Genomic DNA, 15,187 nt, shown 5'->3' with positions numbered 1-15,187 from the left:
GCCAGAAAAGCGGTTTAATAACTTCAGGTCCATTTGTTCATAGCAGCACTGGAGTTGAGCCCTGCAAACCCCTGGAGCTTGGCAAGCCAGGCAGACTTGGCAAGTTTTCCTACCAACTTCCCAAGTCTGAGTCAAGCATGGGTTGTTGCAACTCCAAATATATTTAGTACATTTTGTTAACAGGAATGTTGAGGTGGAGGGTTGGTGGTTTTTGGTTTTTTTTTCTTTGCTGACCTTAAAGAATACCATATTCTCTCCACAAACAGCTGGTCCCTAAACCATGCATGACAGTTTATGGCTTGTGTTAAATTTGAAATAAATGTATATTTTACACAGAGTATCTGGTGTACTCTTGACACTATAAGATATTGAGGAAGTATATGACATTCTTTCTGTCGATTGGCATTTGATAATGTGGATCTCTGGAAAAGAAAAGCATAGCTGTTACTTTTCAGTGCGTCGTAACTGTAACAGCTTTTGCCCTCTGTTTGGGGTGTGTGGCGCACGCAGACTTGCGTAAGAGTTGGGAATGTGCTCACTTCTAATTTTCACCTGTATGGATCCTGCCAAAAGAAAAATAGTTCAAATTTGGCTTTTGAAATAGCAGAATGTTACTTCTTGCCCACCTAAAATCATAGCAGCCTTGAAATAAGGAGAAAACTTTTCGGTAGAAAACTCTTTCAATGCTGAAAGAAGCTGCGGAAGGCCTAAAGATGGTGACACCTAGGTATCTATTTACCACAGTCAGGCACATCCATCTCAATATTCTCCTATAGCGATGGACTAATCTCAGGGTGGTTTTAGCAGGGTCTTTAATGAATTCTGTGTCACCCAATTATGGTAGAGTAGGAACTTTGAGTAGAAAGAATTGGGTTGTTGAGAGGGTATTTTCCACCTGTACTTTGACAGTCTCTCTACTGCTTTGTAATAAATCTTAACTGCCTTGCTTTTTCCAAGTTTTATATGATTGTATCTTCACTTCATTACTGCTAATACTTTTGTTGGGAAATGTGAATCTAAGATGTTAGCTTTGCCTGGTTTGGGGCTTTTCTTCTAGTCGTGGGCCAGCTACAGAAAGTCTCTGGCTGCTTTGTTTTATCCTCTTGATGGAAAATCAGAAAAGTCTGTTGCTGGAGGACTAGTTGTGGGAGGCTATGGTTTCAGAACGCAATGGTTTCCTAAGTAGCATGAGCCAATGTCATAAAAGACCTTAACATTTGCTACCAAACCTTTGAAGTTTGCTTTGCCCGGTGGAATCTAGAAAACTGAGCAGAACACAGGCTGAGGTTGCCAGCTAGGCAGACAGGCTTCTGACTTGTGAACTACTTATGTTTTCTAGGAATGCTGCCCTCATTTATAGTTGTGATTAATTGCAAGAAGCCTGGAGGTGATAAATGCCTGGATCATCATTGCTAAATATCTGGGAGTATGCTTCATTAAAGCTCTGTTTCTTCCTAGGAGAAGCAGCTCTCAAGTTCCTTACCTGACAGCCCCAAATTAATTGTCATTTCTTTTTGGGACCTCAGGCTTTTTACCCAAGATCTTCAATATCTTTCATTTGAAGAACTGGGGTACACAACTGGTTGAAACACTCCAAGTCACTCCATAGTCACTATGCTACTTGGGGCCATCGAGTCTTTAGTGTGAGATGCAGAGAGCAGTGATCATTCAAGGTATCAATACAGTAGAAGAGTAGAAGTGATGGAAAAAAGTTGGGATGTAGAATGTATCTTCCTTCAGTCCTTTTTCTGGACAGAGCTGGAGAGATGAATGCTTAAATGCTTACTTAATTTAAATCGATGCATGATTGACAATGTGAAAGAAAAGGGACTTTTTTTTTTTTTAGGAAACTGGAGAAATGTTTTGCAGTTTACTACGTTGATCCATTTTAACTAAATGGAGATGGAATGAAACAGCTGGCCCTTAGGAGAGCTTACAGGGGCACTTGTAAATGACAGATTGCAAAAAGGGCAGCAGGTATAGAAAAGCACAAAATTTAGGATAATGTAGGGTGAAATCAATAGTGAGTCCCTGCTAGAAAGAGCAGCCGAATGTTAAAATAAATAAAAAGTAGGAAATAAGTCTAAATAGCTGGCCTACTGTGCAAGGCATATCTATAAGCAAATGAGTTGAGATCAGTGTCATTGCTTCTCACTGAACAGTGAAAGTGCATTAGAATGATGATTAATTTTAAACAGGAATGGTGATAGAACAGATGTAAAAGCAGCTGTAAAGGGGCAGAATAAAGGTTCAGCTAACCTTGGTTTCTGGTCTTCTGTGGACAGTGGTAGTTCTCTGGCAGACTCATCTGGTCTCCAGCTTTCCTTCCATGATTCTTTCCTACTTGCTTTTTGCATCCACAGCATCGTCTGTCTGGCAGGCACTTCCATAAATCAACCATGTGTTGTGTCAGAAAACATTTCACTTTGTCTAGCCTGCTAATCTAATTTCTTGCCATAGTGCTGATTTGAACAGCTTTTCCTTATTCTTGTCAATCTTGTAAATATTTTAATCTTTCCCTAAAGTGTTTCTGTCCCATGTTTAAGAGTCCCAGGCTGTTTAGATATTGCACCCATGAAGACAGTTGTGGGACTTGAATGCGGTCTTATTACCTTCCCTTGTCCTCCTTTCTAGTTATTCTATACACATTTTGGGTGGGAGCAGAGAAGAGGCCAGATGAGATGCAGTTAACTGATTGCTGAGGTATTTTGCTAGGACACTGGTATTGTGCAAATGAGCCAGAGAGTAAATCATGCTGGTGGGAGAGTGAGAGCTGCTATACGGGAGAGACAGAATGGTGTGAGAAAAGATGCCAGGCAGCCAGTGCCGTGGGCTCTCAGGCAGTGAAAAGGGAATAGGCATGGGCATCATTTGGCTGCTCTGCAGTACCTAGTGCATCCAGTGCAACCTCAACTTGTAAAGTAAATGCAAGACAAAACATGTTGAAAGGGGGTGAAGAGGGGGAGTGTTTCCACACACAGTGTTGAACTAATTCTGAACGAAGTGCTGTGATGCACTGTGGATTTCAAAAGGGACTGCAGACACAAATTCACGGAAATCCTTTGGTATCTATTAAGTGCAGTGATTCATGTGCAAACTGTTTCAGGATGCCCTTAAACTGATGATTGTTCTTCAGGTTTCAAATTTACTTGGGAAAAGATAATTCTTTCCTAAGCTTCTTTCAATGCCTGCTGACTGAGAAACTTTGTTCCAACTCAGTAAAGCAGTTCTTGCTTCAAAAAGCTGCTTAAACAAGATAAGAAGTAAGCTCAAGCAAGCTAGGTCCAAGGAAATGCTGAAAAGAGTTTACCTACACACCGCTGCTTACAGCAGTCTGCTGGGATTGCGGCATTACTGAGCCTTTGTCAGTTAGAAGGCAACTTGATGGCCATCTAGCCCGCTGGCTTAAAGTAGGGTGAATGCTAAATTCAAACCAGGCCTCTCAGGGCTTACCCACTTGGTGTTTGTAAACTTGTAAAAAGGGTGGAGACTCCACAGCCTCTTTTGACAACCTCTTCCAGTGTTTCAGTATTAAATCGATAGTTTATTAAATAGTAATGTTTACGACATGTAGAAAATTGTGATATAATTATGTAAGTGGTAAGTCGGTACCACTAATTCTGGGACTGTAAAAATAGGATACAGAAGTCAAGCAGAGTATCCATCAAAACACTCTTACCTTGAAAATTCTGATCTTTGCTGACTGTGATGGAAACAAGGTTGGCTTTTGGCTTCGAGCATGTTAATTTGCCAGCAATAAGGATTTCTAAATAGTTTGAGGGCATTTATTTTTTTTTTTAGAGTAATAATGCACATACAGCAAATTGCTCCATCACCTGAGTATTTTATTTTAGATAAGCAGTACTCTGGCAGTATTTCAGATGTAAGAATTTAGAAGAGAATAACTGCCTGGCACTGCTGATAATTATTTTTAGCATGACAAGCAGCTGTCTCCAGATGGTGGTGTGTCTTCCACTTATCTACTGTAAATGGAAACATGTACCACAGTAGTAATCTAAAGCTTCTTGTAACTTGTCTGTCTTTGTTTCAGCTTTGGTTTGCTTTCGTTAATGGATTTTCTGGGCAGATCTTATTTGAGCGATGGTGCATTGGTCTGTATAATGTGGTAAGTGCTACGTGTTTTGACTTGATAGTGCTCGGGACTTGTGTGTTATTTTGTTGCATCCCATTTCTCACAGGTAACGGTCTTGGATGTATATCGGGAAAGGTGAGTTCATTTGTAAGAGCCATTTTGAATCCGCTCTGAGGTAGATAAAAATTCACTTTGGATGGTGTTTTTATCACAAAAATAAATTTGGGAAAATGACTTGAAATATGCATGTTTGGCCTAATACGATGTCCATAAAACTTTGCAGCTTTTAGATTGAATTTAATTTCCTCTTCGAAAGTGTCTTCAGTCTTTTGTACTGAATATTTTGCTGGCTGTTCATGTTCAAAATAGATACAGAGTCTTAATCTTTGATTTTGGACCTTTTTTTTTTTTCCCTCAGACCCTGTAACAGTAGGGTGCTCAGAGAAGTGTCACGCAGGTGCTTTGGGTTGGCTCATGCTATATTAGGTACGGAATGGGATGTAGCATTGCCATGTCACCAGCATTTCTCACTTGACCCAAGAGCAGGTTGTGTCAGTCCAGGAGTGATTTCTGATTTTTGCCGTGCTCTGCAGTGTGCCACACTGTGCCACATGTCTTTATCACTTTAATTAATAATATTATTTGATCAATAACATCGATTAAAGGCTTGAGGATTTCTGGGACCAAATTCCATAGCATACCATAGACCTGTGCTGGTGTTTTCCGCACTGTTACCTTTGTAACGTTGCTGGTAAGTGCCCTGGCGTCTGGATTTATAAGCCATTAGGACGCTTTGTTAGTGTTGAAAAATCCTTTGCATTTATCTTTGGAGGGAGGAAATTTAATTTTTTTTCTTTAAGCAGACTCATTCCAAATATATGGTAATATAGAAAAAGCGAGCAAATTATCTCTATCAGTGAGTAGTATTAATGGAAACACTTAACTTCTGTCACATTAATCTTAAAAATGATGGCACAAACCCTCATATTCCATAAGATTTCATATTCTTCATGGAAGATATTTATTCAGGGATTTTCCACTCCCTTGATTCTCTTCATCCTAATTTCCTGACTGTTACTCAGTCTCTGTCATTTGTGTTTAGATATTTGCATCTATTATCTTTAAACCTGATTTGATGGATCTACCTGCGCTACATAAAGCTCATGTATGAAACTCATCTTCTAGAATCAGTGAAGTAGAAATTAACCCTTGTTTTGTAAGTTGGTGTTTTCTAAAATTAGAACTGGTTACGTAGACTGGTGAACAATCAAGTGCTGGTAGGGTATTGGGGACTTCTGCAATTTGAAGGGGTTAGATTTTAAAGTGGTTTTATCTCTGTCATTCTCTTCTGTGCAGATTAACCCTTTGTTTCATGAGTAGTCTCATTAAAATGTTACGTGTAGGAAATGATAGTAGCATTGTAATTCTTGCTTCTGCACTGGTTCACGCTGCAAGTTTACCTTCATAAACAAAAACACTAGAAGATTTACTTCGAGTGAGAATGTTAATGCCCCAATAAAAATGGGAAACCTGGGGAAATACCTTAATGCTGTATGAGATAGTGCCCATTTTTTTTAATATATTGGACCAGTGATCTTAGTTTCAATCCCCACCCCCAGCCTGCTGCCATTTTAACCATCTGGTTTATCACTTTATGAGCAGAAGCAGCAGATTCCCAGTTGGATCTAGGGATGTAATTATTGATTCTCACTAGTTTCTAGTCCTCTGTGTTTCTCTTTGTGTACTACCCAACTGCCAGCTCACTGCTGGTGGGAGCCACAGCTCAGCTTTTGCAAGCATGCACACACGCTAGAAACGGTTCATCACTTCAAGCTGCTGCTTAATTTCAAGAACGCTTCTCAAACGGTTAAAAATAATGTATGTATAGGATTAGATATTATTCTTCTCATATAAACTGTTAATGTAAAAGGAAGCGAATGAAGTTTAGTTTTCAGACATGCACACTGGTATTATTTCCACATTGTGCCTGCACTGCAGACCGCAAGAAACGTGGATACCCAAGCTGGCTTTAAATGAGCTGCCTCAGATCCTGGAAACACTTTAAGAGCAGCAATGTGGGACTCGGCAGAGGCTAATTTACTCTGCTTCTGGCAAAGTGTCCTGCTGCCTCTCCTGGAAAGCTTCCGAGGCTCGGTCATCTAGGCGTCTGCCCATAGCACAGACACGTACTGCAGTTAATTTGTTCCTATCAGTCCATGCCTGCCTGGAGAATCCCCAAAGTACCATAATACAGAATGGCCTTTGTTTTTCAGTAGATTTTTTTTTTAAATGCGATTTCCACATTTGCTTTGTCTATAAAGTTTGCTTTGGTTAAGCATATTACATATTTAATTACGGCTACAATTGCAGCTATGTTTGAACCCATTCCCACAAGGCTTTCTTGAAAAAGTACACGTTGTCTTTCCTTTGCAAGCTGATGTGTTTTACCCTCCCTAGATTAGCTGGTACATCAGAAACTACTGATGCTTAACTACTTGTGTTTTAGCTAATTGATCAATAGTAAGAATTTTCTTTCATGCTTCTATTGTTTGTAAGTCAATATTTGAGAGTTATGAATTGCTGAAATTCATGTTTGGACACTTGAAAATTATGTCAAATAACACGCTAGTTGGTCATAAGTCTTCACTGAAGTCTGTGGGAATTTTGCTGTTGTCTAGATACTGATATATTATCTGAGATCCACTTAAAACTAATAGCTGCTTTTAATTAGTACATGCTTTCCTTTCAGATTTTCACAGCGCTGCCACCCTTTACTCTGGGAATTTTTGAACGATCGTGTACTCAAGATAGCATGCTTAGATTTCCACAGCTATACAAAATTACTCAAAATGCTGATGGGTTCAATACAAGGGTAAGGGAAAGTCTGTTTCTTTAAGAACAACAATGAACACTCTTATTTCCAGGTCTTTCTCATCAGAAAATAACTTATTCCCCACTGTTACTCCTGCTTCATTTAGCCACTGAGATTAAGGTTGTTCTGCCTCCCAGTTCTTTTCAAGGGATTGTATTTTTTTTGTTAAAAGAGAGTCCTCGTTTTTAAATAAGGATTTCTGATATGGCTTCAACTGAAACTCGTCCTGAAATTTTGATTCAAAGAAATATTTGTATATGAGTATGATTTTTCAATTCACAGCTACTGGTAAATGGTGAGTTTACCATTTTCATAGGAACTGGATAACATCGCCTTGATTTTATTTAATGTACGAGTTGTCATCGTGCTCTCTATTAGGGGGCTTTTTCACAGTTAGTATAGCTCTTCCCATAGTTCTTTCAGAAAATAAAATTTTGATTGGTTTATTTGGACTTTGACTTTTGAAGAACACATTTTACTTCATTTTGCTATTTAAATGCTGGAAAATACCAGCATTTGGTATTCTGTCTTTATTCCATAACAGTCTCACATCTAAATGTACTTCTGGTTCAAGGAAGCTGCATGACTGCTTTGTTTAGAGAGGAAATTGTAGAATATGTAAAGGTCTAGTTTGCAAAACAGCCTTATCTGTAAGTTAAAAATTGTGGGGCACAAAGTATTTGCTCTTCCAAGAAATAGAACATTTCATAGTATTGAATCAGTGTTTTAAAATCATTCTTTGAGGTAATTAAAGAAGGCTGACTCCATCTGTTTGCTGTATTTTGATGAAGATCTTAAATAGCAAGCATGCTGGCCTATTATGTTTTAAGTTGTTAGAATAAAACCATCCAACTGGACCAGTGTTTTCTTACGAAAGAACAGAAATTGTAGGAGGAAATAGATCCTGCAGAAGTTTAGGTATTTCACTTCAGGACAAACATTTTCTGACTCTAAACTACACAATGAAGTGTTTGTTAGGAGTTTGAGAGAGGTCAAGAGTTTTGGACTTTACTGACGACTTGGTTTGTTTTCCCTCAGGTTTTCTGGGGTCACTGCATCAATGCCCTGATCCATTCCATCATTCTCTTCTGGTTTCCACTGAAAGTGCTGGAGCATGGTAAGGGCTTCATTATTTCTTATGTCAGTAACTGATGTTCAGTCTTACAGAGCCCAGTGTGTTTGTGGAACGGGAGGTCGTGACAAGTCGCAAGAAAATAATACGGATAGACAGTTCAATGGGCTATAGCTGCTGAACTTGGCTAGTTACCTAGTGGCTTTCAGAACTTACTCTTATTTAACGTAATTATTGTTCATATAGAAACTTTAATACTTGAAAAATTAAATTGCTGCTTTGCCAAAAAGTCTTACTCAAATACTGAATAATGTTCTATACAATGACTTTTTTTTTTGTAGTGGATTGAGATCTCCACTTTTTACTGTATAATGTTCTTACAGCAGCTGTATCACAACCATTTGCTTATATTTTGTTGGATCTTTCCCATTCCATAACACAGTACTGTAAAATGTAGGATAAAATACTACTGTTAAAGTAGTATTAAAGCCTGTGGAAAAAATGAATTGGCTGGAATGGAAGCAGACCAGATCAAGAGGCAGAGATATTGGGGAAATGAGACTTTTTGTTTTACAAATTAGGCTTATTAAGTCTTGCTTTCCATGAGAGGTAAAGCAACTACATGGTATTTCAGGGAACAGTAAATCCCATATGGTTTCTACCTAGCTTTACAATATAGTTGTGTGGGCAGGAAAAAACATGGGAAACCTGTTTCTTTTTACTGTTGTAAGAAATAGGATTAATCAGATGAGGAATTTGGGGCAGCAGTGGGGGGAAGAGTATTTACCTAAGCCCATGAATTTTTCAAAACTAAAACTCTTTCCTGGAAAACACTTATGTCAGGAAAACCACCTCAGCTCCAGGATGGATTAACTGGGGAGGAAGGTGAAAGGGAGGGAAGACGAATGCTCACATCAGAGGCGTGATAGTATATATACTTGTGGGAGGCAGGTTCATGTTTCTCTACCTGGCTGAGTAAAACATCGTATCCTTAAGTGGCAGCTTCACATGCTGTCTAATGGACCATACAGGAAAGGACTTCCCTTTCCTCTGGATGTAGGCTGGGAGCTCGGTTCAATTTTGGGGGAGGGGGACATTTTTATGGTTGGTAGGTTTTTTCGATTTGAGGGGTTTTGTTGTTCTGTTTCACTATTTTTATGAGAATTGTTAATCTCAAATAACCCCTTTTTAAATCCAACTTCAGAAATTTCAGGCTGATGTCTGTAGTGGTTACAGTTAAAGAAAAATACAGGTTTTGGTTTAGTCTTCCATAAATGTTTTTCTAATTCCTAAATAGATAACGTACTTTTAATTTCAACAATTCAAATGGTAAGACTAGAATATTTACCCGCTCAAATGGTAACTTTGAGTTCCTTTGAATAGGTCGCTTAGTTTGCTTTCTGAAGAGGAATGAATATTGAATTTTCAAGTTTCTTTGTATTTCCAAGTGAAAAAGGCATTTCAGTGCCAGAGACAAAAATGTGCCATTAACTCTGGGATATGTTTTAACCTCTCGAGTTCCTTAGAATGTGAAGTGCATATAGCCCATGAACGGACAGTTGTATAGTTTTAGAAATTAATGTTCACTGAGCGTCCTGCTGTTCTCGTTAACAGAAATACCATTCCTTTAAGGACCGCTTAGCCTCCCAAAGTGGAAGGTCATGGAAATCACTGGGAAAAAAAGGCATTAACTTACTCCATTAAAATGTAACTTTAAAAAAATGGAGACTTATACCAAAAATTATTCAATTACTTAAACATGCACTGTCACGTTGCACTCGAGTAATATACTGGCAGAGTCATTAGGTCAGTTTGTTCTAGATCTATCAAAACCAATGTGTGTTTAGGAATGCCTTTTTCTTAATAAAATGAGACTTCTGGCATCAGCAGGGCTCATTGGACATGGAAGGCTCAGTTCTCTAATGCTCTTCACTTTTTTCATTGACACTAGGGGAAGGAGCAAAGTGACTGTTAAAGCTTAATGTCTATTTGTGAATGATGTGGTAAATGCCTGAAGCCAGAGTACCGGGGGAGGAGCTGGGCTGATAGAGATTCCACTGGCTGGAAACCAAATCAATTCCTAACCAAGCTGTCTCAGGCTTTAGCTCCTATTGCAGTGTTCATGACCAGTCTGTCTGCTTTTGTTTCTTAGTAATTGGGGTTCAAAAGAGAAAAGAAAGCAGAGATATAGAACCAGCAACTTCTGGAAAATATTCACAACCTGTTAGTTCTTCAGAGGCAACCACATGTGGCCATTGTAGAAGAAAACCCTAACAAGTAGCTTGGGGTTACTGCACGCTGACTAAATATGTAGTCTTTTTACCCATAAGCTGGTCGGAGTCTTCACCACAAAAGCCAGGGTGTCAGCGACTCTTCTCTGTAGACTTAAAAGCTTACTGATCTTGGAGACCTACGTTATAGGAATGTAGTTAACTAAGTAGATGAACCTAGTTTAAGAATGTCAGATCCAGTTTTGCAAATAAATCTAGCAAAACAGTACCCTCATAGTAGAAGCAGTGTGCTAGGCAGTATGTGTTTAGGAACAGGTCCAAGGTTTTATCTTAAGCCTTTTTCATCCCTGCTGTTTGTGTATTTCTTCAGCAGTTATCTTAAAACCTGTGAAAATAGCAATACTTACTATGCTTGAGTAATGCTTGAAAGCTCCTGTGAGTACGAGTTCATTTGGCATTAGCGTGGCTGTCGAATGTGCTTTCATGGTGTTCCGATTTTATTCAACAAGGGCTAAGAAAGACTGAACAGATATTTGAAGTGTTGCCAAGGTTGGCACTTTCAAATGATAGATTAACATGTACTTATCCTTGTGCACACTGACTAGAGAAAGGTTGGGTGGAGACTGAATGATGCTCGATTACTGAATTAACCTCTTAGATGTTACACGTGTCCTTCATAGATGAAATTTTTGCATTTTTTCTTAATTCAGCTCTATGTCACCACAAATCAGCTGGTGTTTTACAGGCTTTTTCTTCACAGGCATAGCAAATAATGGGATTTGTTAGAGGTGTCAATTGTACAGAACAGACAGCGACAGAATTGACATGACATACCTCAGCTCTTATAGGCAAATTACACATTAGGGTCTGGCAAACACTTCCCCTTTCGCAAGGACAGCTTCTCGCAGCTACAACTATGGATATACATATGCTCTATCCAAGCATCGCGGATAAGGCCTGGCTTAGCAAAACTTCTGCATTACCATGCTTTTAAATGTTCTAAAAAGCAAGATTGGGACTGATTAGTTTCTCCTGAAAATCTCCTTTTTTTTGAAACGAGGCTGGAGCAGATTGCCCAGAGGAATGGTAGATGGGCCATCCCTGGAAGCATTCTACGATTTCATCTGTTTTGTTGGTAAACTGATAACAAATGATGTGGTAACTTTTGTTTTTCTTTCAGATGCGGTATTCACAAATGGCCAGGGAATTGACTATTTATTTGTTGGAAACATAGTTTACACTGTAAGTTTATGTATCCTAGTAATTTTTTAATGATAGAATTTTTTCATAGCTTTTTTTATACTATGAGAAAATGGTGTAAACCAGAAGAAAGCGTATGAGTAAAATAAAATCAAACTTTACTCCGTATGCATGATTTTCCCCCTTCTTTTTTCATTTCTTTTTTTTTCACAGACATGCACGAACAGTATCTTCTGCTCTGTCCTTCCCCTATCCCACACTGCCAAGGCCCTGGGTTGGTACCTAAATGGTAGTAACTTTTTAGGTGTAAAGGGGAGATTGGACCGTGAACACCTTAGAATTTGAGAGTGTTAGTACTGAAGTTGACTCTTTTCTTTCTTCCTTGCAGTATGTTGTAGTCACCGTTTGCCTGAAAGCTGGCTTGGAAACAACTGCGTGGACTAGAGTAAGTACTTTTCATTATCTTTTATTTTATTAGCACACCTTTCTCCCTAATGAGTATTAATACAGAAAAAAAGTCCTAAAAATCGTTTGAAGCTTCAGTGTTTTAATTGGATCTCTCACCTAAGGATAAACTGCTAAGCTCCATAATTACAGGATGTGAGAGGAGAATGAACTCGTAGATCACACGATGCGTGTGATGAAAAAGGACAGCCTGTCAGAAGTGGGAAGAGAACACTAAAAGTATATTGCCAACAACTCTAAATATTTAAAATGGAGAAAAACTTGCATGAAATCAACATACTGCTGTAATTGCTTAAGGAAATAGATCAAGAACATAATCTTTGTACTCTGTATTCCCTTTAAAAATTAATGCAATAGGGAATGAAAGGTGTCTGCCCACAGATAAACAACTGGGCTTTGAAAATGTCTTTGAAGCCAGTAGAAAGCACTAGAGACTTCACATTGGATGAAATTTTTTGTTTGGAAACTTAGCGTAATAAGGATGTTAGTCAAATGGTTATGTTGATTCCTAGATTTGAGTCATTTACTTGCAGTGAGTGTGTGCTCTGACTGGTAGGTGTCAGAATCTGGCAGGGCAGTGACCTCAAGAGAATATGGGGGGTAGGAGGGTTCCTGTGTTGATGAACCTTCAATACCTTTCTCTCCCTTTCTTTTCCCCAGTCCCACTGAAATACTAGTCTTTTGATTTATTTTTTTTTTTCTCCACACCAATGAGACACCTTACAGAAATCTAGTTTTCATGACATACTAGGACACTCTGCCCTCAAGACCAAGCTGTTTTGAGGACTCTCATGTTCTTATTTTACCAGTTTCTTGGAGGGTCTTGGCTTAGAGCTCCTAACCTCATTGTTTCTTTTAGTTGTAAAATGTTTTCTTTCCTTCCTCACAGAGAAATTAATTAAATATAATGAGCTGATGTCTGTTTTGAATTTTAAAGATGAAATGCTATCTATATGGGCTATTTAATTATTAAGTATCTAATATTCTCTGGCTCATCTGAAAATCTGTTCTTTTAGTGGTGTTGCTTATGCATAAGTTTTATGTTGTGTACCAACACTTTAAAATGCAAAAATACTTAAACAAATTAATCCCTCATGAACTAGAAGAAGATATATCTAAGTCTGCATTGGAGGCATGTGAGTGTGTTTAGATCCTGTTATGTTGTGAATTATTTGATGCTTTCTCCTCTTTCCCCTTCCCTGGGTAATTGGTGGCTTTTCAGTCACATAAGGATAATGACGATCCCCTCTTTTGTAAATTTTACTTTAAAAGATAACATAATGTTTAGTAGATCTCTGTGCTCTTTAACACTTGCATTTTATAGAGAAATTATTGTTATGCACAGAAAAGTTGTGTTTAGAATCAACTTTTTTCTATATACACTTCTAACTTCTGTCCCTTTGCTTGAACCACTGACTCTCATCATCTTTGTAATCTGATGTTGGTTACAATTATTGTTTCAGCTGTGAGTGAATCAACACACAAAATCTTTAGGTTACTTGAATAGTATTAAATGTACAACATTGAGTTAAGCCCCTTCTCCATCATCAAGTGGATTGGTTACATGCAATTTGTTCTTGAGAGTGAGAGGGGCACTGCCACTTGGGAGAACATGATGAGTTCAACTGAAAGCTTTAAATAAATAATGCAGATTCTAAGTGTTTGGGAGCCTGGTATATCCAGTAGGTAGTGTGGAAAGAAAGGCTTTGGTTAAAGTGGTAACATGATGCCTGACAAAATCAGCACATTGGAGCCATGTGGAGCAGCTTCATGTTACTTCTTACCTATCTGGAACACTGCAGTAGACTTTCACAAACACTTACAGCTTTCTTCACTGTTTTACTACACTACATGAACTATTTCGGGTAAATAGTTACACGCAAGATAGCCATACAGTATGTCTAGTTTTTATGGCAGAGCGCCTTGTTTTCTTTTTTCTGACTGTCATTCATTTAATACATCTGATGGGACTTGCTTCTGCTTTGCACACGAATTCTACAGGGGTAAGTGACAGAGATCAGAGGAGAATCAACAGCGCAAAGGTTGGTGGAGTGAGTGTGTAAGGAATATTTCCAAGCAGGGCAAGGAGGGCTCTTCCTGAAAGCAGCAGGTCTTTTAAAGGTAGAGAAGCCATTCATGGGGGTACAAGCCTGAGATGAAGAGATGATTGGGCCAACCATGAGAAGAAGATAAAGACAACATAAACTTGAGTAGTTTTTGGCTGAGCTGGAAAGGGCAAGGTGAAGAGTTGCAAAACTCAAACTGTCCTACCAGCAGACTGGAAAGAAAAACAGAAGGGAAACGAAAGAAAAAAAAAATCATTTCACTAGCATAAATACACCTCCTACAAAACAAGAGTATTTCTTAAATTGGTTTCCCTGCTTGCTTTTATCTTTACTATTTTAATCGTAAAGTCTGTAGGAGTCTGCGGCTTGTAAGCGTCCGTCCAGGCTGTTCTGAGCCTTCTGTCCACTTGTTTGGAGGGAAGGCTGTGGCTCAAGAGAAGGTGTCGTATCCTTTTGGGAAAGCAGTGCTGGTGTTTTCTGCCATTGCATGGGGCTGGCTTTTCTTAAAGACAAATTCTTGCAGGAGCCTTGCAGTACTTGTTCTTTGGGGAGCTGAGCACTACAGTTGCTCACTGTGGCAGGGCTTTATTTTAGTCAGAATCTTTACATGAATTGTCCCTAATTTTCAGAAAAGCCAGTAGACTGAAAGGATAAAAGCCCCCCTTTCCTCCAAGTGCAAAAAAAAAAAATTAAATAAGTCCTTCCAGTCTTTTAGTTTTATTCACATTAAAACTGAATTAAAAATAAAGCAGTTGCCGGTCAGATGTCCTGGGTGAAACAGAGTAAATAGCAAAATTTGAAAACACATCTTCCTGCCCACTGTGTCACTCTAGAAAGGGGCTTTATTCTATGTCCTGCTCATTAGCCCAGCAACTTTTAGAGTTGAACAAAATTCCAGCTTTCTGAAAGTGCCTGGAAGAGCGTTCTTTCCATTGCCTCTGACGTTTTGCTGTATGAATGCTTCTACTGTAAGGTAGCCTCCAGTTGCTCCCAGCTATCTGCCAGTCTGCACTGGCGTTGCAGACTCCTTGCTTGTTTGTTTTCACTGCCTCTGCTGGAGAAAGCTCTCCTTTCTGAGGGTGCTCAGTGCTTCCAGAGGAGGAGCAATCTTCTCCTTTTTCCAGAAGCTTGCGTCTGCCTCACAGAGGGCAGAACACAATACTCAGACACACTGTTCAAAAAGTCAAC

At 38.9% G+C, this 15,187-nt stretch overlaps 1 protein-coding gene across 1 annotated transcript in view; it reads left to right on the top strand.

Annotated features, from left to right (window-relative positions):
- Positions 1-15,187, top strand: part of ATP8A2 (ATPase phospholipid transporting 8A2) — a 309,064-nt gene that overhangs the window by 191,283 nt on the left and 102,594 nt on the right. Inside the window, exons 28-32 of the mRNA XM_054188764.1 lie at positions 4,052-4,126; positions 6,843-6,965; positions 8,004-8,082; positions 11,449-11,510; positions 11,857-11,913. Coding sequence (XP_054044739.1) covers positions 4,052-4,126; positions 6,843-6,965; positions 8,004-8,082; positions 11,449-11,510; positions 11,857-11,913 — 396 coding nt within the window. The remainder of the gene's footprint in view (positions 1-4,051; positions 4,127-6,842; positions 6,966-8,003; positions 8,083-11,448; positions 11,511-11,856; positions 11,914-15,187) is intronic.

The sequence above is a fragment of the Rissa tridactyla genome, chromosome 1 (assembly GCF_028500815.1).
Source record: "Rissa tridactyla isolate bRisTri1 chromosome 1, bRisTri1.patW.cur.20221130, whole genome shotgun sequence".
Lineage (NCBI taxonomy): Eukaryota > Metazoa > Chordata > Aves > Charadriiformes > Laridae > Rissa > Rissa tridactyla.
The sequence above is the reverse complement of the archived record's forward strand: the minus strand, read 5'-3'. Positions and strand labels throughout refer to the sequence as shown.